This window comes from Vicugna pacos, chromosome 8 (genome assembly GCF_048564905.1).
Source record: "Vicugna pacos chromosome 8, VicPac4, whole genome shotgun sequence".
NCBI classification, from domain to species: Eukaryota; Metazoa; Chordata; class Mammalia; order Artiodactyla; family Camelidae; genus Vicugna; species Vicugna pacos.
The window spans coordinates 35,237,120-35,264,087 of record NC_132994.1 but is presented as its reverse complement, the minus strand read 5'-3'; the positions used below and the strand labels follow the sequence as shown (position 1 = coordinate 35,264,087).

Genomic DNA, 26,968 nt, shown 5'->3' with positions numbered 1-26,968 from the left:
ACAGCTTTGGCCAGTGCTTCTGGCTAGGTGCTCTGCTTGAAAGGAGAAATGGCTAGATGTGTGGTATATATTGATTCATGGGCTACGGCTTGTGGTTTGGCTGGATGGCTAGGGACTCAGAAGGAACATGACTGGAAAATTGGCGACAAGGATATTTGGGGAAGAGGTATGTGGATAGATCTCTGTAAGTGTGCAGAAGAATATGAAGGAATTTATATCCCGTGTGACCTCAGCAGAGGAGGATTTTAATAATCGAGCTGAGAGGATAATCTATATTGTGGATACAAATCAGTCTCTTTCCCCAGCCACCCCTGTTATGGCTCAGTGACTCATGAACAAAGTCACCACTGTGTCAGGGACGAGGTTATATATGGGCTCAGCAACATGAACTTCCATTCACCACGGCCAACCTGACTATGGCTACTGCTAAGAACCTAAACTGCCAGCAGTAGAGACCAACACTGAGTCCCTGATATGGCATCATTGCCTGGGGTGATCAGTCAACCACCCGCTGGCAGACTGAGTACATTGAACCACTTCCATCGTGGAAGGAGCATGTTTTGTTTTCACTGGAATAGACATTTACTCCAGACATGGATTTGCCTTTCCGGAACACAATGCTTCCACCAAAACTATCATCTGTGGACTTGCTGAATGCTTTATCCACTGTCATGGTATCCCATAGCACTGCTTCTGATCAAGAAACTCGCTTCACAGCAAAGAAGTATGACAGTGGGCCCAAGCTCACAGGACTCACTGTTCCTACCATGTTCGCCACCATCCTGGAGTAATTGGTTGGATGGAACGATGGAAAGGCCTTTTGAAGACTGTTTTGTTCTCTAGGAAACTATGTGTGCTCTGAATCAGCATCCAATGTATGGTCCTGTTTCTCTGATAGCCAGTAATCATGGGTCTGTCACTGGTAAAGCCCACCAGGGTCCCCGGGAAAAATAAGACGGCATCTAGGTGATAAGGTCTAACCTCTTCTTTCGTGCTAAGTCTAGTTTCCCTCACCTACAGGGAGCCCTGTGCAAAGGCCTTGCAGCTAACACATTGATTACAGTTCCCAGCTCAGAGCTGCTGTGAACTGAATACCCCAACTTTGAGGACCCTGTGCAGAAGCTCTGTGCATGACACTGCGATTCAAGATGGTAGTGGTGGGCTGTGTGCAGAGATGCTGTGCCTGGCACTTCAGTCTGAGGAGCTGTGAGCAACAAGAATGCGTCCTCCCAGAGAGAATCCACCCCTTCTGCAGATGAGAATCCTGTAAAGCAGCCCTGCCCATGGCTGCATGGAGTGTATGTGGTCTAGAGCACGATGGAGGCTCTCCATTCTTTGATGAAAGAATAAAGCTTTCCTTTGCTTCTGAACTGAGCTCAGTCTGATTCTACTGGTCCGAGCAACACTAGGCAGGATGATCCTTGTGTTGGGGCTTGACTCAAAAAGGTCAGTAACAGGTCCAGGAATGAAGGGGTGGAAATGGGAGCATCACCACTCACTATTACCCCTAGTGACCCACTAGCAATATTTTTGCTTCTTGTTCCCACACCCTTATGCTCTGCTAGCTGAGAAGTCTTAGTTTCAGCCTGAAGTATTGCTTCCACCAGGAGATACAACAGTGATTCCATTAAACTGGAAGTAACAACTACTAATGCCTGCTCACTTTGGGCTCCTCATGCCTCTGAATGAGCAGGCAAAGAAGGGAGTTACAGTATTGGCTGGGGTGTTGGGTCCTGACTACTAAGGGGAAATTTGTCTGCTGCTTCTCAGTGGAGGTAAGGGAGAGAATGTCTTAAGTACAGGAGTTCCCTTAGGGCATGTCTCAGTATTACCATACCCTGTGACTAAGGTCAGTGGAAAACTGCAATAGCCCAATCCAGGCAGGACAACTAATGGCCCAGACCTTTCTGGAATGAAAGTTTGGGTCACTCCATCAGACAAAGATCCACAACCAGTGGAGATGCTTGCTGAAGGTCAAGGGAGTCGAGAGTGGGTGGTGGCAGAAGGTACCAGATATGACCATGTGATCAGTTATAGAAACAAGGATGTCACATGTATTCCTCTTTATTTTGTTATAAATACGTTTGTGTGTATGCGTGTGCTATTTGCAACACAGTAACTTTTATGGTTATGATTTGGGGTCACTGATAAAAAATTAATTGCATTTAGTCTTTTTTAAAAATTGAGGCTGGAAAAGTGGAAAGCACTTGAAAAAAAATGTTTCATAGAAAATACTTAAAAGTAACATGTTTTGCTATTTCAAGATTGGTCTTCAGTTTTATTGGAACTTCACTCATTAGGAATATAATGTAGTAGATTTGTTACTGACCCTTTTAAGTCAGGCCTCCACCAGGGTCCTTCTGCCTGGTGTCATTGGAGCCAATAGAATGAGATTGAGTTCAGTTCAGAAGTGAAGGAAAGTTTTATTCTTCGATCTAAGAATGGAGAGGTGTGAGTTTCTGCTCTAGAGCACAGGCTGTCCCTGAGGCTGTGGGCGGGGCTGCTTTATAGGGATCTCGTGAGTGGGGAGGGGGAGAGGGCGGAGTTCTCGCGTGTCCAACGCAGCTGCGCTGCTCCCAGCGCCAGATGGCAGTGCCTGCGCGGCGTCTCTGCACACAGCCCGCCGCCGCCATTTTGACTGTCGTTACTGTTGCCGCAGTGCTCCTGCGCGCCATCCGCCAAGCTGAGGGGACTGTAGCAGCCATTTTGCCCTGGGAACTGGGGTTTAAAGGGCCGTGGTGAGGCTGCTACATGCCCTGCCGTATAAGCAAGTGAAACTAGACTGAACGCAAAGGGAAAAAAAGGTTAGAATTTATGTCACTACCCATTTTCTAGTTTTATTTCCTGTGAATTGTTAATGGGCTTTGCTGGTGACGGAGTCTATGAATTGATCAAAACGTATTCCAGTGTCCTTATAATGTGCTTTTCTGTGATGTAGAATCTTGAAAGCTAAAAACTACATCTCCTAGAAACTCTTACAGCTTCTCTTACAAGGTTCCATTTGTGATTTAGATTCTTTTGGACTGGTATATTTGCATGAAACCTGGATTTGGAATTAAGTGTGCAAACTGGTAGGGCCAGAAACAACCACTCCTGCTGGAGCAGAGGGTGGCAGAGGCGTCATGGTTCTCAGCCTCAGCCATTTCCTGGTTCTCCTGCATCTGACAGCAATGGTAGCTGCTTTCCCAACAATGGCAGAGGTAGTTGGTGGTTGTTCTCGGTAGCCCAGTTAGCACCTGTTCCTCTACTCTTCCATGATTTAGGAAATACTTGGTATACTCATAATACTTGGAAATAAATACTTTCCTGCTTACATTAACTCAAGTGTAGCATCTGTTGTCTGCAAATAAATACTATATACCAACCATGCCAGGTGCCTGAGAAGCCAGCACCATCATCTCCACTACCCAGTTCTAAGTGCTTGGAACCATGCAGTCCAGTGGTCAAATTAGGTTAGCCATAGATAGAATAGGTTGCACCCCAGTCAGGTGACTTCAGGGGATGTCTTCTGTTCCCTGAGTTTACTTCTCTCAAATTTTACCTGAAATTTCATTCTTAGAATTTCAGTTCTTTAATTGAGGCCTATTTCCCCTCCTCTGAACTATGAGTATCACACCTGTGTTGGACCACCTCTTATGTATAGTGATTTTTAACAGAAGTAAAATTTCCTGTCTGCCCTGTTCACTGGAGAGAGGTTGTGGGAATGAATATATATGAAAGATGGGGAAGGAAGGTACATCACAGTCAAAAGGAGAGGCATCCAAAGTAAAACATTTAGGAAGGCATAGTCCTTAGGCAGACACTATTGATTTACAGCTTAATTCGAATGAGTTGCTGGTCTCAGTTGAAAGTTGGTTTTGATTATGTAGTATTGGAGCTGGGGAGGGTTATGGAGTAAAAGGTGGAAATGTTTCGGAAATCTACATATATTGGGTCTCTGCTGGAGTTAGAAGTGTTTGCTGCCGAGGGTGGGTCATGACTTTACCCATTAGACCTTAAGTGAAAGAATAGTACATGCTAATATGGACAGATGTAAAGAGGGTGTGTCAACAGTGGGCAATGCATTTGCTAGGCCTTGTATTTGGAAGTAGACAAAGGAAAATGTGTTTAGAGGAAAGGAAAGGAGTGAGTAATGAGAATATTTCCACCTCTAGACAAGGCAGGGCTGCTGAAATTTCTCTTCTGACTAATCCAGGAAGTGTTTGGAGGGGTGGTGCAATTCCTTTTTCTTTTTGTCAGCCATGTATTAAATACTTTTGGGCTTCAAGTGGGATAATTTTAAAGATCTATTTAGAGGCATGGTAACTGATTGCTTGGTCAGCAGAATCCTGGGCTTTTAAAGGGAGAAGGCTGTGGGATGGGATCATTATGACTATTTTAAGGTTCCAACGAACACGTTTATCCACAGAGCATTTCTTCAGTCTTTCCTAGGAGAATTAGAAACACTTTAACAACTATCTAATTTTAATATTTCCAACATCCTTGTGAGGTAGGTAAGAAATATCTTTATACTTTTTTTTTAACAGATCATAAAATTTCATGACAAGTAGTTTCCAAAGAAACCATGTGGGGCCAAAGTGTGAAGCTAGTCCAAGCAGTCAGTCTTCTGAGAGCAGAGCTGTTTGTCTTGTCACTGAAGCATCTTGTTCAGTGTGTCTTTTCTTCTGTCTCTTGTGATATTATGGCTGCTGATGACCTTCAATGTGGTAATGCAGGGCTTAGCATTGACGAGTGACGGGTTCATGAGTGCATTAATTATGGAGGCTCTCCTCTGGTTCTGAGAGTGGACCATGCATGGACTATGCTTTTCTTTTGCTTTCTTTCTTGTTTGTTGCTTTGTTTGTTTGTTTGTTTTTGCTAGGCAGTTAGGTTTCAGAGTTGCAGGAAATTTGTATGGTACATGAAGCTGTTGAACCTTAGGAGCTGTCTTTTATTCAATAACTCAAAAAGCCTTTCCTGGCACATGAAATACTAATGAAATGCAGTTTCTTTTTTTTTTTTTTTAAGGATATGGCTAATCATTATCTTCCTACCTTCTATTATTGTAGAAATACTTCTATTGATCTGCCCCACTAAGTTTTACCCCTGTCAGTAATAAAGACTAAATTTCTAACAGCCACAGATGAATAATAGACGAACAGCCAATTTATCCTGGGATGTTAAAACCTGAAAGACAATGAAACCTCTCCTCTTTGTTTAACGTGGTATTTGAAACAGGCTACAAAGAAATAGTTGTATTTCATTAAAGCATGGTGGCCAAAAAGATGGAGACTTTTGTGTTAAAGGGGGGTTTCTCTGTTTTAAAGAGATATGATTGTGACAGATTGTGGATTTAGTTTTGATTTTTATTTCCTATCAGTGAAACCTTAAGGTATCTCCTTTTCATATTTAATTTCATTATTAAGAAAGCTTAGGGCTGAAGGACCTTGTGAAATCAACATCCATTTGCTTTTTAAATCAGAATTAGGCAAAATGAAGGACTTGATTCGTCATATAGATGCCCAAATCTGACTAGTTCTCCCTTTATGGTAAAATTAAATGCTGGAATATGACTGGGTGGTTTGCGAACTATTTTCATTATTGTCTACCAAATTTAGGAAGGCTCTAATCCAATGTAATAAATATGCAAAATGAAGATTCCCTTAAAATTTTATCAGTGTTGCTTTTAAAAGTTCAAGAAAGACGTGAGATGTATTATGAGGTTACTCTCAGTGCATTCTGAGTCTGCAGCAAACGTGAGAGGATTTGTTATGAAATAATTATGCTATACAGTTATCTAATATTGTGTGAAGAAAATGCATAGTTGGACAATGACTGCTTTATTTGGTTAAATCTGTGTTCAAACCTTATAAAATTTTATACATTTTTGGGAATATGTTCTACAGTAAAGAAAGGGATCCATCTCAGTCTTGGGTGGTAAAGAGAGGTAGAGAAAGAACTAGAAAAGAGTTCTCTTTCTGCACTCATAATTCTACATTCAGAAGATGTAGAATCAAGCTTTTTCATTGTCAACATATCTGATGTTTTGTGTTTTACCATGTGGTCCTCTGCTTTCCTTCTGAAGTATATAGATGGGGGTGGGGAGAGCCCCAGTCTGCATTCTTAGGGTCTATAAAGGTATAATCCAACTCTACCTTGAATCCATACCAGTGTCTTCTGCTCCAAAACCATCAAGAACTCCCCACTGCCCCTTAACTAAAATCCTAACTGTTCAGCTTGCCTTTTTCCAAATCTTCCCAGGACCTTCTCATCTTCAGGACAAGGCAACAGTGTTCTTTTCAGGCAGGGTGAATTATCATGAGCAAAGTCAGAGAGGCAGGAGAGCAGAATGGGTATTTGGTGTATAGCCAATGGGGGTGCCTGTCTGAAATGTGGGGTACCTGAATGTTGGGTCCATTTTTACCAAGTCTAGCATCACAAGGTCCTTGAAACCTTCAGTTACATTTATTTTACTGAGCTCTTCTCCATACCAAGACTGTTTAGAGCAGGGAGGCAAAAATAACTAATTCTCCATCCACGTTCCCATCCCTGCATCTGCTGTAGGACTTAGGCTGGTAAACAAGCACTGCAGAGATAGTTAAGTGCTGTGTGATACCTGATGGGCCAAAGTTATGGCCATAATGGAAATTTGTTTCCTGATTTTTACATACTATTTCCCCACATTAAATGCCGAATTAAAAACCCATAAAGACATTAAAATAAGAACTGAAGCTATTAAAAACCCATTCCAGTGATCTCATGCTTTGTGGTTGAAGCAGCTAATGGTAGCAACACACCCGCAGTATTAGCAAGACACACTTGTCCCCCCTCTTTGTTGTCCAGTTCTTTTCTCCTGGCTGCCCTTTGTGACGGGAACTATTTCTCCTGCATTCTCTCCTAGCAACAGCAACATTCTTTCAGATTTGTCTCCCTCTCTGAGCAACTCTCTAAGTCACTGGGGAAGGTGGGGTGGGGGTAGGGGTGGGTGGGAGGAGGAATAGTTGCTCCTGGCCTTCTGCTCCATTGCCTTCCCACCCCCCAGAGGGAGCTGCTCTCTGGGAATTCTCAGCAGAATTCTTTTGCACTATGAACATTCCTAAAGGTGGTGTTGGGGGATGTGTGCTTTGCCACTGGGTTTGTATCTAATTGATGGTGCAAACTATAGTCAAGTGATCAGGGCTGTGGTGAGTGAAAAGGAGCCAGAGGTGATAGAGCTGATATGAAATATGAAAAGCATATTTTAAAGAGAAAGTGGAAAAGTGACCTCAGAGAACAGGATGAGAAAGGTAAAGGAGAGAGGGGTCATGTGGGTCCATGGCATAGGTATCAGAAATAAAAGGAAGAAAGGACATGGTTTGGAATCCTGCAGGTCAAAGTGGGAAGGGAAAGACCTGATTGGATCAATGTGCTTTCCCAGAAACATTGGAAACCTTAGGAAGACATGCCCTGGCATGCGATGATTCTGAAGGAACAAGACCATGGGCTGGGTAGTAACACCAGAAGCAGAGGTGTGGTTTTCATTTCCCCTCTTAGGCCAGTCAAGTTAAGACCCAGTAAGATCAAGCCCTAAACAAACAATCCAATGTGAAGGCGAAAGGAACATAAACTAGTGCAAAATTAAATGTCCTTTCTGACTTACAGTGAATGATAATAACACATTACACATGACAGCACTTAATGTGGTCCAGGCACACAACTTTAAGTTCTTTAAATACATTAACTCATTTAATCATCACAGCAACCCTACGAGGAAGTTACTGTTGTTGTCTCTCTTTTATGGATGAGGAAACTGAGGAACAGAGAGATAAGGTAACTTGTGCAGGGCTACACTGTTAGTAGTTTCAGAGAAGCCATGCTTAGACTAGGGTCTTCTGCTTCACCTGATCTTTTGGCTTTGTTTCCTTAACCTGCCTTCCCAAGTGCATGTATCTTTAACTCTCTGGGGTCCTTTAGTAAGTCGAAGGGCACTGTATCCCAGTGAAGGTTTTGCAGATTTCCAGCTGCTACTGCCTTACCTTGAGTCAGCAAGGAGCAGCCCTGCCCACACAATATTCCTGGGGGTGACCCCAGCTCCTTACCCTTTCATTCCAGAGCTCTGCGAAATTCCCAGAACAAATAGGGGAAGGAAGTTCTCCTCTTTGTACTCCCTTCACCTTCCCATCAGGTGTCATGGGGAAGGAAAGAATGGTTGCCAAGGGAGCTCCTGAACTTTTGCTCGTGAGGATCCCTTGTTAATGCCTACAAGTTTGTTAGTAACTGTATTTAGAGGACTGAAGGAGAACATTTGCACCCATGGATGCATGGATACCTTGTAATAATTGCTTCCTACATTCTGCTCCCTGCCCCTACCCACCTCCACCGTCACCATGGCTGGGGAACCGCCATGTCAAGTCTTCTAAAAGTTTGATCCACCGGCCACTTGAAACTTGTTAAATGAAAAATTTTTGGTGCCTCCCTCTGACTTAATTTCTGGAGGTGGGACTTCCTAACCTATATTTAAATAACTCTCAAGTGGTTCTCATGCACACTTAAGTTTGAGAGCCTGTGCATTATGATCTGAAAATAGTATAGTTCTGCTCTCTCTAGGGCTAGAGCAGTGATGTGATGAAAAAGCAAAATGGCTTTTGACCTCAGGATTTGTTATATATTCACAGGCTAAGTTGAAATGACAGGGCCCTGAGATGTTTGCCTTTGGGCATGCTGTGCTTCACTTTATCCTGTCAGTTCCATGGTGATCTTTTCTGACCTTAAAAGGTTTTTTTAAGCCCTTGACTTCGGGAAAGTTTCAACCAGGAATGTTTTTGACTTCAAAGTGATCTGTAGCAGGGAGATTATTTCTGGCATGTGTCATAATGATGAGTTGAAGGGGAGGAAGGGGAAATGCTCCATAGGTGGCCCATGAACAGGCAATGTTTTGATCATTTTTAACCTAAGCTGCTTTATTGTCATAAAATCCAGGACTGTCTCATCATAGGAGTTGATGTCTGTAAATAAACCTATCTAAAATGCTTCAGATGTGTTTTCAGAATCCAGGAAAGTGTGTGTACATGTGTGTGATGTGTTTTTTATGAACTTCCTGTCCAGGCCTAGCGTTTACCTAAGAGCTGCCAGCCCTCATAGTTTGCACCCTGTCCACAAACTGCTTTCCCCACACCCACATCTTTCTTTTTTTTCAATGGCTTGTATGAAGCATTTTCTGATTCTTTCCAAGTTCCTTGAGTGGGAAAAAGGAACCAGGTAGATGTTACCTGTGAGCCATCAAACACAGGTTTGAGCATGATTCCTTACTGGTTAGGGTGGATGAGTGCCAGGATCTTCTGGAGGAAATGTCTTGGGTCTGATTTCAGCAGGGTTGAGTGTGATGTCTGTTGTTTGCCAACAGTTCCAGAGGTCTGATTGAGGCCCATTCCACAAAAGACATTGCAGGCAATGCAGAGGTGGGTTAAATCCCATCCCATGCTTGAGAAACAGCCTGTGTAGGGGAAGGATAAAGCAAGTCCACAAATGCTTGAGTAAGACAAACACCAAGAATGAGAGAACGCAGCATTAAGGGATTCAAAAGAGGCAGGAGACTCATTTTCTTTCCCAAGCAGGCCAGGGCACCAAGACAGTCTCCAGGCATTTTCCATAAGATTAGCCCAGAGCAGGCTTTATTAGGTGATAGACTAGGCAGTGATGTGATTTTAGGCAGGACTCCCAGCCCCAGATATCAGTTCTTCTAGGTCATGAAAGCTTTAATCTTGATGAGTTCTTCCCTTAATGTGGATAATTCTGATGGGGTCTTAATTTGTGTTGAACTAGTATCTTAATATTTAGCTACATCCTTAAGGCGGGGAGGAGGAAACTTATTGACAGTCCAGTGAATACAATCCCATCTAAGATGCAACTTGAGATGGGCATTTAAGGGGAAATCAAGTGTGGTTTCAAGTGCAGTGATAGAAGTAGGAGGGAACTAAAATAAACTTAATAGTTCATCTCAGAGGCTGGCTCAAGCTATCCTTTGAGGTTTCCCCCTGATAACAAAGGAACATTTGATGGGCTTTAAATGGGATTAATACAGTCTTTTTTGATGGACTGAAAAATTAATAATATCCCTTCACATCAAAAGACTTTCAATTTTGCTTTAACTTAACAATTCTACTCTTAAGAATTTAATATGATGAAATAATTATAAATATACACAGATTTGATTTATTTTTCACTCTTTAATTCAACAGTTATTTATTGAGCACATACTACGTGCCAGGGACAGTTCAAGGAACTGAGATTATAGCAATAGTCAAAGCAGACGAAGTCCCTGACCTCATGAAATTTACATTCTAGTTGGGAGAGACAGATAATAAACAAGACATGTTGTTAACAGATCTCATGGGCAGTTTTCAGCCCACATTTTATTAGCCCTCTCAGTCTTTTCCTTCTAGAAATACTTTCTTCACTTGGTTTCTAGGATGGTACGTATTCTCTTACTTTACTGCCTGTCTATCTCTTAATCCTTTGTTGGATCCTCCCCATCTTCCTTACCTTAAATTGGTGGACTCTAGAGCTAAGCCTTCAAATATTTCTTCCCTCCCTCGCTCAACATCAGTATGTTGATGATCCACATTTATATTTCCAGCCTTCACTATTCCCCTGAATTCTAGTCTTTTAAATCCAACTGCCCACTTGACATCTCCTCTTGTATGGCTTCCCAAACTTAACATGACCACCAACATCAAACTCTTGATTTTTCACCCAGACTACTCTTAGTTGAGTCTTACCCTTCTCAGTTAATGGCAATATCATTCTTCCAATTACTCAAGAAAAGCCTTGGAATTATCCTTGGCTTCTTTATTTTTCTCACAGTCTACCTCTGACCTATCAGATTTAGCTACAAAGATGTCCATCGCAGCATTATTTATAAAATAAAAACTTGAAATGATCTAATTGTTCAACAGTGAAAGATTGGTTAAATTATGGTAAATGTAGCCATTAAAAATGATGTAGGTTGACAGGTTAATGTTTAGTGACATTTGTATTGTGGAACACTTCCAAAGATACTCAGTAATGAGAGTTGTGAACCCCCATCAGCCAGCAATAACAATTGTCAACAATTATCAATTCTTGTTTCATTTATACTCCCACTTAACTCCCACCTCCTCACTGGATTGTTTTTAAGCAAATCCCAGACATTATATTATTTAACATGATAAATTATATATTTAAGTATAATTTAAATATTAATATTAAATAATAATATTTTATTATTGTATACATGTAAATTATATAACATTATGTTACAAAAGCAGATTATAAAGAGATACATATGATTTCACTTTTGAAAACTCTGTGTGTGTGTATATATATGTATATATACATATGAACAAGACAAAATCTGACAGGATAGCTATATCTGAGTTGTGATATTATGAATGATTGTTGATATCTTCTTTTGCTTGTGTGTATTTTCCACAATGAATAGGTATTACATGGAGAAAAGATGGTGGGCGTGGGGGAAGATGCAGATGCCAGACATCCCAGCTCCATTTCTTTCAAAATTTGATTACTTTAATTCAGGTTGGGTACTTCACAATGTGAAACAGAAATAACCACTAGTGGAGGTGAGGATCCTTGTCTGTTGGTTTCTATAATTAAAAGTTGCTACATTAACATCCATGGCTACAATAGGGTTTCTCAACTTTAGCTCTGTTGACATTTTGGGCTGGAAAATTCTCTCTTGTGGAAAGCTATCCTTTGCATTGGAGGAAGTTTTTGCAGTATTTCTGATCTCTATCCATTGGATACCAGTAGCATCCTCCCCAACCCTTACCTGTTGTAACAACCAAAAATGTCTTCAGAAGTTGCCAATTGTCCCCTGGGAGGCAAAATTACCTCTGGTGAGAACCACTGCACTACAGCATGTGTGCAAATTGAAATGTTTGGTGTCTAGGAGATTAGTAGTAAAAATGTTCTGTTACACTAATTTTGCTGGCTGAAACCTCAAGGAGGATGTAATTTGTGATCTAATGAAAGCTGCTTTTGTGGTTTACTGACCTGCACATTTAATTAACGAACCTACAACTCGTAGTTAATAATTATCTGTGTTTCGGAAACATATCCAGAAATGACAGAGACAAGTTCAACTCTATAAGAAAAACAAAGTTTGTGAATGAAAGATTGCTTGTCAGCTACAACAGGCATCAGTTAGATTTGCCTCTCCGCTGACTGACTGATCCATTTCCTGATTCATTACCATCCACAACACATAGAAATACTGTGTGGAAGTTAAAAATGGCAGATTCCTTCCTAGAAAATTAATGATGTTACATACATATAAACATTTCCTTTTTATTAGTAATAAACACATAGAGACAGTGCAAAAGATAAGAGAAAGAGGCATTTAAATATTATATTTTATTTGAATTTTCCCCCATAATGGAAATATTATTAGAGAATGATAGAAATGAAGTAATGGAAAATATGAGGTCATCTTGCCCGTTCTCTTCAAGAGCTACACTGTTCTATGTCCCACCCTCCCCTCCTCAGTCCAGAGTCTCACTAATACCCCATTTTAATAATACAGGATACTCCTCATTTTTCCTCCCAGAGAGTGACTCAAAGGATGAGCAGAGGGTTTAAGTTAGTGATATCATAATCTTCAAAAGATACTTCTTTCACTGTGTTGGTAGCATAGAAATTAAAACTTCTAGCAAAGTCTACACCAGACATTGGTGATCCAGGTTTACTGAGAACGCCACAAATCATGTCTTAAATAGCTTCACACAATTATGTAACTTAATAGGGTGCATTTGTGGGATCTTGAGTCTTTGTGGTTTCCTGCAACTGTTGGGTACTCCTAATCCAGAGACTACTGTATAAGATAAATACACTTACATAAATCTCTTTATACTTTCTTATGTTTACCTACCTTGGAATCAATGCTTAAATTTTGTTTTTCATAAGATCCATGATTTTCTTTAATGGTAAATAATAAAAACAATTACTATTAATTGAGTAACTTCTGTGAACCAGGTAGTACTGAACATACAATATTTTATGCTATCTTTGTAATCCTATCAGATATATAGGTCTATTTACACATGAGAAAATTGAGTCTTTGAAAGATGAAGTACTTGTCCAAAGCTTCGTAGCTTCCTGATTCAGCACACAGTTCAAGTCTGACATCACAGTTCATGTTGTTTAAATAGTCATAGGATGTGAGGTTTTCTCTGAGAGTTTGTCAGGAAAAATGTACTTGCTTGGATTCTTTTAAACAGAGCCCATCTGCAATAGCCAGAGGGCTACGTCTAAGAAAAAAACAAAAGTCAATCATGATGAAACACTCAGGAGCCTGAGGACCGGGTGTGCCCAGGGAATGGACTAGATCAGGTTGAGAAGTTTTGTTACATGTAGAGAAATAGCCCAAGTGCTTTGTGCAGTGACAAAGACTAAATCGGGTCTTTCTTAAGCCAGGGAGATTTTAGAAAGGAGGGCTCCTTATGGAAAATTCCCGAAATTCATACGGGGTGGGGGCGGGGCTTCCATATTTGTTCTCTGTTGTCCGTGCTGTAGGCTGTCAAGGGGACAGGATACGTCAGCGGGGGTAGGCTCACGTAAAAGTATGGAAAATGCAAGCTTAGAGTATGAAAAAAATGTGGCCACAGCGAAAGAAAATAAACCCAAACCCAAACCTTAAACGGGTTGTGAGAAAGAATTCTACTAACAACTGAAAACGGAATAGCCAACACAGGACTTCAGGCTGTGAACGTTCATTCTGATTAATTAAGGTCAAGGTGGTGATGGAAATACCAGCTGGGGTGCATTTTGCCGAAAGATAAATTTGTCCCTCTGTATCTCTGCAAGACAGCAGGGAGGTGTGTGTTTGGAGCTAAATTAATTTGATTTACATCATGCCATGGTAACTTCTGTTCTGTCTCCCTGCTGTCAGATGTCTTAGCTGGCTTTCTCCCCCTCCTCCTTCACCCCCACACATTTCAAAACACGGGGGGGAAAGCACGGGTTGGCTTCAGGCAGAATTTAGAAATGGAATAACTCTAATTTGATTATTCTGCATCCAGCGCTATTCTCTCCTCCCCTTCCCCCTTCTTTCTTGAGGGAGAGAAGTTGTAAACCTGAGCATAGTGCGATATATTTTTATAATGTGTTTAATGTAACAAACTGCTTGACAATCAGAATTTGTTCCTTGTAGCAAAACCTGGCAGCTAACCTATCTTCCTCGCTTCAACAACACTAATACTAGAAAATGAAGTTACAGCCCAGGATCCCGTTAGAAATGTGCTTTTTCTGGCCATGTAGCTTTCAGGCTCCGGAAGCCGGGCTGGAGGGCACCTCCTCCGGGATCCCCGAAGTGGGGCTGGGCCCCTGGTCTGGCTCAGCCGAGCTGCCTGCGACCCCAAGACCCCACCTGCCGGCCGCCCCTCGACCGGGCCGGCCGAGCGAGCTCCGCCGGGCAGGACAAGGTTACGCCGAGGCTTCCTAGGACAGGGGAAGGGAGGCGGGCCCGAGTCCGCGCCCCGGCCCGCGGGGGAGTTCCCACAGTGGCAGCTCGGGCCCACAGGGCCACATCCCCGCTGCGGGCCGGCGCGCGCGGGTGGCAGAGCCCAGCCCCAGACGGGCCCACCATGGCCTGGGAGAGGCCGCCCGGGAGGGGGCGCAGCGCCCTGCGCCGGTGTCTGCTCGGCGCCGCGCTGTTGCTCGGCCTGCGACTCTGCGTGGAGCTGCGGCGCACCGGGCCCCGGCCCCCGGCCCGCAGCGCGCGACCAGACCCGGCCCCCCGGCCGACAGGGCCGCACCTGCTACCCGCGCCCGGCCCACTGCGCGGCGCCAGAAGAAGGCAGGTGACCTATGTGCGCAGCGGGCGCCGAGCGCCGCCGGGGGTCGGCGGGCGCGGGACGCCGGAGTCGGGCTGCTGCGCCCCGCGCGGGCGTCTCCGCCGGAAGGTCAGTTGCACAAGATACAGTGTTGGGCCTTAGACTCGAATCTTCCTCCGGTCCAGCGCTACAGAGCCCTCTGCTCTGGGCTCTCAGGCTGCCCCATTGGGACCCTCAGAATATTCTTCCGCTTCCTCTTACCCCTGCTGTCTCTTAGGCAGCTCCACTGGTGTCATCCTTCAATGCCCGGGTACAATGAAGTGGGACTGAGCAGAGTTCGTTTAATATTCAACCAGTATTTGCTGAGCGTCCACTGTGTGCCAGGTCCCCTGTTATGCGGGCACCTAGCAGGGGAGGACCAAGCCCAGCTCTCACAGAACTTACATTTTAGTGAGGGGAGAGCATGAGCGCCGCGCAAGGCGAGGACAAGAAGGGAATTGTGGTTTTGTTTATATTTTGTGCTCCTCCGACTTTTCTCCTCGAGCCCTGGGCGAAGCTGGGTGGTTATCCACTGTACATTGTTTTTCCACTCTGTCTTCATAGTGGCGATGAAGATCCACTCAGCCAAATTCCCCTTGGAATCTGCTAAAGGCGTTGGCAGGGTGGCCTGCGCGAGGTGAGAAGTCGAGCCCCCAGCACCACTTAATGAGAAGTTAATCGGAACCTAGAGGACTGAAGTAATATCCCGGGTTTGTCTTACAACCCCAGCAGTGTTGGCCTTCCTCCCTCATTAGCTTACTGGCTCACACCTCATTGAGTAGTTCACTTTTACCCTCTGTTAAGCCTCTGGCTTTCTATCCTCCTCTTGGAGCTCAGTCATTTACTTGATACTTGAGAGTGAGAAGATTAAGAACTGCAGGTATGAGCTTGCCTGGTGTTTATACCCATCAACCCTAATCACATCCTCTGGGTCAACTTCTTTCTGTTGCCTGGCGTTTCCTCTTTTCTTTTAAACATCCACCCTCCATCTTCCCCACTGCTTGGCCTGTTGGGGAGAGAGAAAAACTGTTCCTTGGACTCTGCTGCTTTCTTTAGCTTCTAATGTACTTTTCAATATCACACCCACCAATTTCTTCCATTGTTTTCCTTTCTCTCACTTCCTTTTCAAGCCTTGCCCCTCTGGCTTTCCTCCTCTGCTGTCCCTGTCGAGGACATCAGTGTTATTTTCCTGGACAAATACACACACACACGTATATGTATAACCTCATTTCCTATGTAAAATCTTAATTTGCTCCTCTAAAGGAATGCAGGAGCTTCCTTCTCCATGTTCCTAATGCACATTCCATGATACCACGTTTTGCCAAGGACTTTTCAGCACACTTTTGCGAAGGGCTTACCAGGTCCCCAATACTGCATCAGGTGCTGGGTCCCCAATACTACATCAGGTGCTGGGGGCACTAAATGAGCTCAAAGTCTAGTTGGGGAGGCACTCAGCACAGCCAGCCAGTAATGTGACCAATACTGTGATTAAGGTCTTGATCTCTGTCTGGGGAGTTGAGAAAGGCTAATGTGGAGGGGACATTTGACCTAGGACTTGATATTGCTTAGGATTTCAGGTTCTTTTGTCCCTCTGGATGTCCTCAAATGTTCCATGCTTGACACACTCAACCCCACCTTGCACACTTGTCCTTTCATATCTGCTCTCAGCTTCTGCTGTTTCTGTTTCACCTGTTCAAGAATCACTCTTAAATCTTAGTCTCCACTTAACAACAGAATTGATAACTAAAGCCTGTCCTACAAAAGGAAGCAGTTGAAATGCATACTTAGAGGCCACTGGAGGGCAAGTTCACACCCACCTCCTTTAGGAGGCTGTTGTAGTGATTCCTGCTGGAGATGGTGATGGGTTAGACAGGAAGGTAGACGTGGAGATGTGAGAAGTGGTCCGATACTGGATATATTTTAAAGGAAGATGAGGGAGTAGTAGTTTTTCTTTTTTTGTTATTGTTCTTTAGTGTTTGTGTTTTAGGGGGCAGTGGATAGAAATCAGTTTTGTTTTAAACATCGTAAGTTTGAGATACCCTTTGGACATCCAAATGGAAATGTCAAATAGGCAGTTAGACACATGGGTCTGGAACTGGAGGAAATGTTCAGGCTGAAGATGGAGATGTGGGAGTCATTAGTGTACAAGTGACCTTAAAGCCATGAGACTGCAGAAGGTCATATGGGCAGTGAGTATGGCTAATAAAGAGATCTGAGTCTGAGCCCTGGAGCTCAGTTTTATTAAAATTAAATTAGAAAAAAACAAAAGGAAATATTTGCAGAGTCTCATGTTGTAAGCATTCAATAATGGTAGCTTTAATTTTCACTAATCTGTCCCAAATTGTTAGCCTCAGCGATTCCCCAAATGTCAGTTTTTATAACCTCTTCCCATTCTTTTGGTTTATGCTGATTCTACCTGTGAGGCCCCCATCCTCCTTTCCTATGATTCATGTTCTTTCCATCCTTGAATATTCAGGTCAAGGATCATCACCTGGAAAACTTTCCTCATGCTTTCCATTTCCTTGCTGATCTTTTGCCAATTTGGGAGACAACAGAAGTGCGTTCTGATTTGTGAACTGCTTTGTACATGTTATAACCTAGTAAGCTATTTCAGATTGATTATTTTGTCTGCACAATTGTTTGTGATTGAAAGGATTGCATTTCCCAAAGTAACCCCTAGAAAATGCTTATTCCCATGATACCAGTAAGTTAAAAAAAAAAAAGAATCTTATTATTTCAACCTATTATGTATATCTCTAAATGTCTTTGGTTAACAATATATAAAAATAAAATAGATATACAACAAATTTCTTCTGTATAGCACAGGGAACTATATTCAACATCTTCTAGTAACCTATAATGAAAAAGAATATAAAAAGGAATATATATATATGTATAGGTATGACTGAAACATACACTATATACCAGAAATTGACACAACATTGTAAACTGACTAGACTTCAATTAAAAAAATAGGTTATTTTCAAAAAAAAAATGAAAGAATTGAATGAAAATAGCAACTGCTATTTTTAAAGTATTATTTTAGTTTTTAGCTTCTTAAAGAAAAAATTTCCCTGGGTTTCCTTCTCCCTAGCTATTTAGTTATTTATTTTCTTATTCAGGGTATACATTCCAACTTCCCCAAATTCCTAGATAGTCAGAATCTTGACTTTGTTTCATTTTACCATTATGTCACAGTTGAATTAAACTGTTCGTCAAAACTGGAAAGACCACTTATATAATCTGTTTTCCTACTTCTGGGAACAGAGTTCAATATCCCTTATCTCTCTGAGGACATCTTGTTCCTTTTCAGCCTCTCATCAAGACAAGGTGAAATATAAGCTGAATGCACAATGAAATAATTGATATAATTAAAGTTTGGAAGTTATATGTTAAACTCTTTTGATCTTTTAAATTTAAATTTTGTTTGCTGAGAGTAATCATAAACAATGCTATTCAGGTTCTTGGTTACTTTGCTGTAGGCACCTACCAGATTGGTGAAGGAGGAAAAGTTCCATTCTATTTTGAGGATGGCTTTCTGGGTGGATGAAAACCTGCATGAAATAATTGGGTTGCCGAGTGTTTCTTGTCAACGTGCCTCCTTTGCAGGTGTTAGAGGCACAAAAATTCCACAATTATACTGCCACTTTAATCATAGCTTATGCTTCTCTTAAAGAAAATAATCTATTATAATAAAGAGAAGTGAAGTGTAGTCTTCATATAATTCTTTTCCTCTTTTCTCTTCCCCTTCTTTCCCCGAGCCATGCAAGAACTAGCTCTAAATATTAAATCTTCTTTCACATCAGGGGTTCTAATCTTAGAGCATTGTGAAATGAGGGCAAATGAGACATGATGGATAAATACTGCCCTATGTGATTAGGACTCCCCTGGAACCCATACATTTTTGTATATTGTATTACAGAGGCTTTAAGCATACAAATATCACTGTAATTCTTTTTCATTACTTTCCTTTCTGTTTTCTACCTGCATTTCTTTCTGGTTTTTCTTTTGCAAATAGACATTTACTATGATTATATGGATAAAGTTCCTCTGGGGGGATTAATAGGACTAATAATTAATAGGACTAAGATAAGGTCTCCACAATTTGGCTTCTTTCTGCAATCTTGGTTAGATGTTTCTCTTATATGCTGGCCATCCACCTAAAAGACAGCAGCAAAATATATGGCTGTTTGCACAGGACAGATACTGTTGACAAAAAATTAGTCAGTAGTCAGTCTGAGGAAGAAATGGAAAGTTTTATTCAAGCCCAGCCAAGGATTGTAACCTGGGAGACAGTCTTTCACAGAGCACTGAGGACTGTTCCGAGGATGTAAAGGGGGAGGCCAGTATACATGTGATTTTAAAGAAGGGGGTACATGCAGTCAAGCACCCAACTTGGTGGAAGGTTACTGTTGTTCATAAGGAGCAGATATCTTAGTTAATGGCTTTAGTGCTTTTATGAGAAGATGCTAGAACCTGGGTTCATAAATTTTCTCCTGAAAATATCTAACTAGCTGAAGGCCTATTCTGCCAGTTTTCTCTGAGCACAGAGTGACTCAGCCTGATTTTCGCCCTGAATTCCTTTCAGGCTGTATTGTAGGTGAGCAACTGCAGTGGATAATGACTTGATTCTTGTAAACTGGATGGTGGGCAACATTCTTTGTTTTACAATCCCCTCCCTTTTGGTCTTAATTTTGACCAAGGTTTGGGAGGCATTTCATGACCAGTTTGTCCCACGGTGCTAGGAATTCTCATTCCCAGGTCAGGTGAGGATTTCATTGATAGGCCACTCAATGTGCTATTACTGGACTAGAGCCTGTTAACAGTAGTCAGAATCCTCTGGATTGCCTGTCTTCCTAGTCTGTTATGGTCCAGGAAATGGTTCCCTCTTGTTGCTTGTTTCCATATGTAGATTTACACTATTACAATCACTGATCTTATAGAACTATATATTTGGTCAATCATTTCAAGTCACCTGATCATTAATTTTATCAGAGGCTCAGTCATATATTTGGTAATGCAAGAAACAATAATCTTGTAAAACAAGCAGAATACAGGTAGTATGACTAGTAACATTAATAAAGTTCTAAGTATTTAAGCTAGGAACTTCCCTTAAGTGAGGCCCAGTATCTCCCCAGGTCACCTGACCCAGTCTGTTCTGCACCAGTCGCTATCTTTAAGGGAAATGATATGTTAGTATTGTACATAAAGTTCACCAAAGAATCTGCACATACAAGGCAAGTGGTGGGTCATTGCGACCCCTTACAGGATTGAGAAAGGAAGGTTACCATCTAAGGAGTTACATGGCTGGTTCCAGAAGAAGGAAAATTGTTCTTTATGGTTGAGCAGGGATTTTACATCTTCACTGGAGAGGTCTGATTAATGTATAATGCAGATGCACAATGCACACTAGAGAGGAGGGAGAAGGCCCAGATGGGCAGAGAAAAAACTTTATGTTTAAATTTTTCTTGCCTTGCCTTAAAATATGAATTTTATTCCATCAGCACTCATACAGGAGCCAAGCTTCCTGAAGAAATTTCTTCTCTCTTATCAGAGATATTTTACTTGACATTTAATATGTTGGATAGAAAAGTGACTTCTGAGTCACAGAGCTACAGAACCCAGCAATGTGCTGGCTTGATTTGTTAGTTACAGATCCTTCCGAACAATGTGTCAGGGAAGAAAAAATTCTTTTTCCTCTTCTTCTGAAAAGCCATATGGCAAAATTTGGTCTTTCTTCATCACTTCTCGCCATCCTCTTCGTTTTCTAATTCTGTGATTGTCATCCAGAAGAAAGAGTTGAAAAATGGCATAGTATGCCCCTTGATATATTCAACTACCTTAAACATTCTAATTCTTTACAAAATACTTGAAGGTAGGTTTGAATTGCTTGTAAAATATGGCCCAGCCATAGTTTCCAGCTACTTAGGTTTTCACTGTATCCCTACACTTCTGTCCTTTAGAACAACATTCATCAATTCTCACACACTGTCCTCAGGAGGCACAAAGAATTTTCATTTTAAACAAAGTCGTTGAGGGTAATTGAATGCACTCCAGCAGTATGTGGGTGTGAACAGCAGTTGCTTAGTTTCACAGAGAAAAGCAGGTTCTGATTAAAACTTTGATGTGCCTGAAATGGAGAATAAGCTTCTGCACTCCTTTCAAACCCCACAGTTCCTCAGAGAGCATTTTGTGGGCAAAGGAACTTCTGATGGAGTTTGTTGTTTTTCAGCAGTTGGTGGTGAAGATTTTAGATTTTGTGTGAATTTGTCTAGTCCACTTTCTCCAGGGAACAGAAAACCTTATCAGTTTTCTTGAATTGGATTTCCTTTTTGGTCTGTGAAGAAAATCAGAACTGTGTAAACTGGAGACTGTCAAGAGTGGTAGACATTTGATTTTTTCCATCTGTGCTATATGACACCTTTGGAGTCCTAGTGCTTATAAGGAGTTTGGCTCTTTATTTTGTGATTCATAGAAAGCAGCAGGAACCTGCTTCTTTACCACGAGACTCATACTAAATCAGGTATCTACCAGCATTGATAAGCTTCTCTTAAAAGCGGCCCTTGAGTTCCCTTAGACATCTCACATCAATCCCATTAACAGCCTGTGGAGTTTTCTGCTAAAAGAGGGTGGGAAAATCGGCTGTGCAAGAAGCATTTTTACCCTGCTCAAGTGATTGAAACAAAATTGAGTTTTGTGAGCCTTCCAGTCTAGGAACATGTAATTTAAACTAATAACAAGCTGGCTGGTTAGTCGATGGCTCAAGGAGGTAAATTTGGCACACGAATTTTGTTTGAGCCACACAGTAGTTTAAGTATTTGTACGTAAATATCTTCAGATGTGGCACATAGTGTCCAGTGGAGTCTATCTTAGTACTCTCCCTTTACGTTACCTGTCTGATCTCTGAAGGCATTTGAAGTTGCAACCCCTGAGCCAGATACCAAAATTAGCAATTTTTTTCCCTAAAAAGTGACAAGCCAGGTTAATGCTGCAAAGCTTAATAGCAGCATGACACATAAATGCTAGATACACAGAAGGCAAAGGTCCTTTTAAGTCATTTGTAGTTAAGAGATAATGCGTTACCTAAGGCTGGAGTTGGCTGTTGGGCAGAGTAAGAGTATAGCGGAGTGTACTTAGTTAATATAATGTCCTTTTGATTATAAACAAGAAAGATGGACTGGCCTAGCTTAAGCAAAAAGGCAAAAAGAAAAATTAAAGAAATTTATTGGGAAAACTTGGGAATTTCTCATTGAATTGGAGGAGGAGTAAATGACCACCAGATTGAGGGGAGAAGGAATCCTAGCTTTCCATGTTCCTTGGCCTTCTCCGTCCAGTGTTACTGTAACAAGACTCACTTCCCTCAACTCCTGAGGTTGGTCTCCGGGTTTCAACCAGTGCTAGTCACAGGCCAAAATATAGCCCAATAGTCCCTCCCTCTGTCCAGGGAGCCATTCTTAGAGAAAGAGGATGCTTTCTCTACATTACTCCAAGAAGTCACCCTTGGCATTCCTGAACTATCCAGTATAATTATTGCACAGTTATGCCCTTAGGTTTTTGTTTTTCTCATATTTTATTCTATTATTTCAGCTAGTCCATTTCAGGGATCTTGGACCTGAGCACCTAGAAATAGAATGTAGGTCTTTTTTCTTTTTTAAAAATAATCCCTGATCTTAGCATCTGTGACTCTGTGTATATATATATATATTTCTTTATTGGTTAACTATTCCTCTATATAGAACTGTTGAAGATAACCTTATTTCCAAGTAGCATTTGGCAGTAAGTTGGCACCTTGTATATACTTCTGATTTAAAAAAAAATTCAGTTGGTTATATGCACACAAGATCTATGTCTATGCAATAGTTTTCTCTTTCTTTTCTTTTTAAGTAAAAAGTTATTTGTGAGGGCTTTTGTGGAGAAGATAAATATAATCAGTATTCAGCCCATGAGCCCCATTAGGGTTCTCAAACCAAAGTTGGAATCTTACGTTCTTTGATTTTTTTTTTCTTCTGTCAATTCTGAGAGTTACTTTGCAAAAAAAGATCTGATCTGAAAAATTCTTCAGAGCATCTGAATATTTACAGCCCTGTTTGTAACTGACTAGTTTGGGATACTTTAACATATGGTTACTTCTGCATTAGGACTCTCTGAGTTGCAAGTGATGAACCCAACTGAAACTAGTAAAAACACGGATTCGTTGGAAGGGTACATGTGTGGAATTGGAGAAAGAGCTGCAGTAACCAGGAAGGCTCTAGAAACTTGACTATGGACTAGAAGGAGATTTGAAGACAATAGTTATCCTTATTACCCATTACATCTTCAGTAATGGGTATTTATCATTCTTTTTGGCCACACCTTTGAATTCCCTTCTTGTGTTTGAGGAATTTTCCACCTGGCCAAGAAAACACCCAAAAAATAAGTTTCCTTGATCCTAAAGGGCATTAATGTGACCTAGGCTTTAGTGTTCAGATACACCTGCAAAGCAGTTTGCATTGTACCTTAGACAATAGAAGAAGCAATCTTCAGCACGAGGACCTCGGAGACCCAGATTCTAGCAGAGGCATCTGGTGCCTAGGGTGGTGAAATGAGTTGTGGTGGCTGTGCCCAGTGGTGAGGCAGGATAGTCTACACTGGCGCCTGTGGTGGTGTTCCTTCTGCTCTTGAGATTCTTGTAAGCTAATAAATCTTTAATCAATTCCTTTTCTACTCAACTAGCCAGAATGGTTTCTATTGTTTACAGCTAAGAACCTTGGTAGATCAATAAATTAGAGCTGGCAGTTTGGAAGGTTACAATTGTAGCTTTCCCTTTTCAATTTTGCTTGGTCTATTTAATTCAGATTTTGGAACATGATGATTGGGTTCCGAGTGAACTATGGGCTGAGAGACCTTTCTCTGACAAGATAATAACATTTAGTGCCAGATACTAAATCACACAAACCTGCTAACTTATCACTAGGGACACCAAGCCCTTTTTCAAGGCTTCATTTGTCTGGGGTATCTGGCAGGAGAGGCCAGTTTATGCAGTGATCACAGACAACCCTGAGATCTCAGGGCTCTTACTAACAAAGGATTGTTTCTTGCTTCTGCTGTGTATCTATTGCTGGTTGACAGAGGTACGGAGCTGCTCTGTGCCATCTTCACCCTCTCTTTGGACCCCAGGCTGGAATATTACCTGTCACCTTGGCAGAAGGGTGAGTGCTCTGAAGGGTCTTGCATGGCATTATTAAGTGCCCTGGCCAGAAACCAGACATAGCATTCCTGCTCACAATCCAGTGACCAGAGCTAGTTGCTGGGCCCTTATCCAATGCAGGAGACCAGAGGTCTGCCATGTACTCAGAAGTCAGAGAGCAGGACATGTTTGGGGAGCAGCACTTACAGTCACCACAGTATGCAATCCCTTCAATCATCCGTATCTAAACAAACATCGTCTAGGTCATGTTTCATGCTCCCTGTTTCTAACGCCTTGCTGAATCTGCACACTTGGCAGTATTGGATAAAGCATGGGAGGCTCTTTTCAGGGGACGTAGATTGAAAATGAAGCAGACATCTGAATTTAGCAGAAAGTGAAATAAAACAAGATGTGATTTACATCTTATGAACAGTGTTGTGGTGTGTCCTGGAGTTTGTTAAGTTCAGTGATTCTGGTTGACATTGTTTACATTAGATTCTTTGCACAGAGCAGTGATGGGATGATGGTTTGCAGGTCATTTTTTCCTGGGGGGAAAAAGGCAAGTTATTCGAATAAATAAAGCCATAGGTGTAAATGAGCTGAAGGCCTCTGGTGAGATGAATCAGACTCCATGTTTAAATGCACCGTCATGGCAGTCTTTTACTCATTTTTAGTTTGAGCAAGCTGAAAGACTTCCAAGAGTGTTTTCAGAATCTGGCCACGAATCAGAGGCAATATTCATGTTGTACAGTGTTTGCTATTGTGCACAATATGACGACAAGTATTTTTAATTTATTTTTCATCTACTTTAAATGGAGCACAACAAATCAATTAAAAATCCTAATTAGCAAAACATGTGCCCAAGGAGGGCCGAGTGATTTCAGTCACATGTGGAAGGAGGCCTATTTATTCAGCAATTTAGAGGGTAGAAGATGGGGAAGCCAAGTAACCCACGAGATCCTTGGAGACCTATTTATGTGGATTTGCAAATATGAAAATACTTCATTATGATGCAGCCTCACCTGTAAGATGGGCTTATAATTTTACACTTGAGGTCAGAAGTTTAAACACTGCTCCCCTACTTGCTGGAGGTGGGCAAGTGGCATACCCTGTCTAAACTTTAGTTTCCTCCTTTGTAAAAAAGTAGTAGTACTTAGTTCATAGGGTTGTCATGAAAATTAAAGGAGACTGTGTAGATGAAAACACCTGGCCTGTGGAAATAGTTCCATAAATGAGGATGGTCTCTGTTCAGCCTCATATCGCTGGCTGTGATGCTGGCCCTTGAACATCAAAAAGGTGTAGACACGTGTATCTGTGTGGTATAAAGCCCAGTGTTCATTGGAATTTTTAATGCTTCTTTTATTATTCTTGAAATTTAAAGCGTATATGATATGCTCAACCATCAGAGGTGCCATAATATTATAAAATCTTAAAAGCCAGAAGTAAATATTAAATTTTGTAAGCATTTTTATTATAAACTTATTCTTCACATAGCTTATTTCTTATAAAATTATTAAGGTATACCTGTTCATATCAGTTTGTGATTTTTTTTTCCTAAAACCAATTACAAATATCTTTTACAACATTGTTATTAAATAATTTTGGTCTGTGTTAGGTTGACTGTATAAAATATGTTTCCAATCTTTTGAAATATAATTTTCACTCAGAAGAATGTTTACAAATCTCCCATTAATTGTGTCATTTACTATAACTCTGCTACTTCTTTAGTTCAGGGGAGCCAGTGGAGTAATCATGGTTAAAGAGCTAATTACTAAACTGTTTTTCTGGTTCTGCCTTCCACATTTTAGTCTGATAATTAAGTGCATATTATTATACTTGGTACTTTATTTGCATTTTAAAGATAAACTCAATTTAACTAACACAAAATCTACGTCCTGACCCTGCACATGGTATTATGTGGAATGGAAGGCCTTTAAGAAACTTAAAATTTAAAAGTGGAGTGGGAGGGGGCCACAGTACTAAGGTAGTTGCATGTATTCTTTCATTTAATTCTCACCAAAAAGTCTATGAGGTAGGCATTGTCCTCATTTTGCAAACAAGGAAGCTGAAGATCTGAGACATTAATAAGTTTGGGCAAGAGATAGCTATAAGGAATGGGATGAAGATTTAAACTCGAAACCCACCACTCTTTGAACTTACCCACTGAGATGGGAGGCTAACCACCAAATCTCACATAAAGTAGATTATCTACCAACTGAAAATTAAAATTTTCTTGTAGACGAAAGACACTACAAAGTTAAAAGGCAAGTATAGGCTGAGAGAGGATATTTGCAATGCATATCACGAATAAAGGATTCATACTGCAAATTTTAAAAGAACACCAACAAAACAGTAAGAAAAAAAGATAACTGAACAGAAAAACAAGGAATTGACTAGGAATTAACAGAAGAGGAAACCTGAAAGACTTCTCTCTATATAACCTATATGCATATAAATATAATGTATTATAATTATAATGTGGAGAGAGAGAGTGTGAGCACAGAGAGATGGTAAATCCTACCAGTAAGCAGAGGAAGCAAATCAAATCACAATGGCATTTTATTTCACCCCTCGTCATTGGAAACAATGTAAAATGTCTGACAAATGTTGATAAGAATGTTGAGAAAAAGGAGCTCCTTATTTTATCAAAAGTAGCTCCCTATTCTAGTTGATCTTCTAATACCTCCCTTATTTTCTCGGTGGTACTCCCACCCTCTGACATTTTTTCCTTCTCCAATTCTTGTTTGTGTTCTCATCGCCTATGAAGGTAGGGGGCTCATCTGTCCTGCTCACCACTGTATGTATCCAGTGACTGTGATGGTACCAGCACAGAGCAGGTGCTTGGTAAATACTGGCTAAAAGAATGGTTATTTCAATTGCTGGGGTACTAGACCAATGTCTTTGATGAACATCTGGATCTCTCAAGAGCTATTCCGAAGTTCTCTCCAGGTCTTTAGTTTCTGAATCGGGGTTTATG

The 26,968-nt window shown here is 41.2% G+C and overlaps 1 protein-coding gene across 1 annotated transcript in view; it reads left to right on the top strand.

The window, feature by feature from the left end:
- The first annotated feature begins 14,364 nt into the window (after positions 1-14,364).
- Positions 14,365-26,968, top strand: part of METTL24 (methyltransferase like 24) — a 101,629-nt gene continuing 89,025 nt past the window's right edge. Inside the window, exon 1 of the mRNA XM_031680152.2 lies at positions 14,365-14,915. Coding sequence (XP_031536012.1) covers positions 14,598-14,915 — 318 coding nt within the window. The 5' untranslated portion in view covers positions 14,365-14,597. The remainder of the gene's footprint in view (positions 14,916-26,968) is intronic.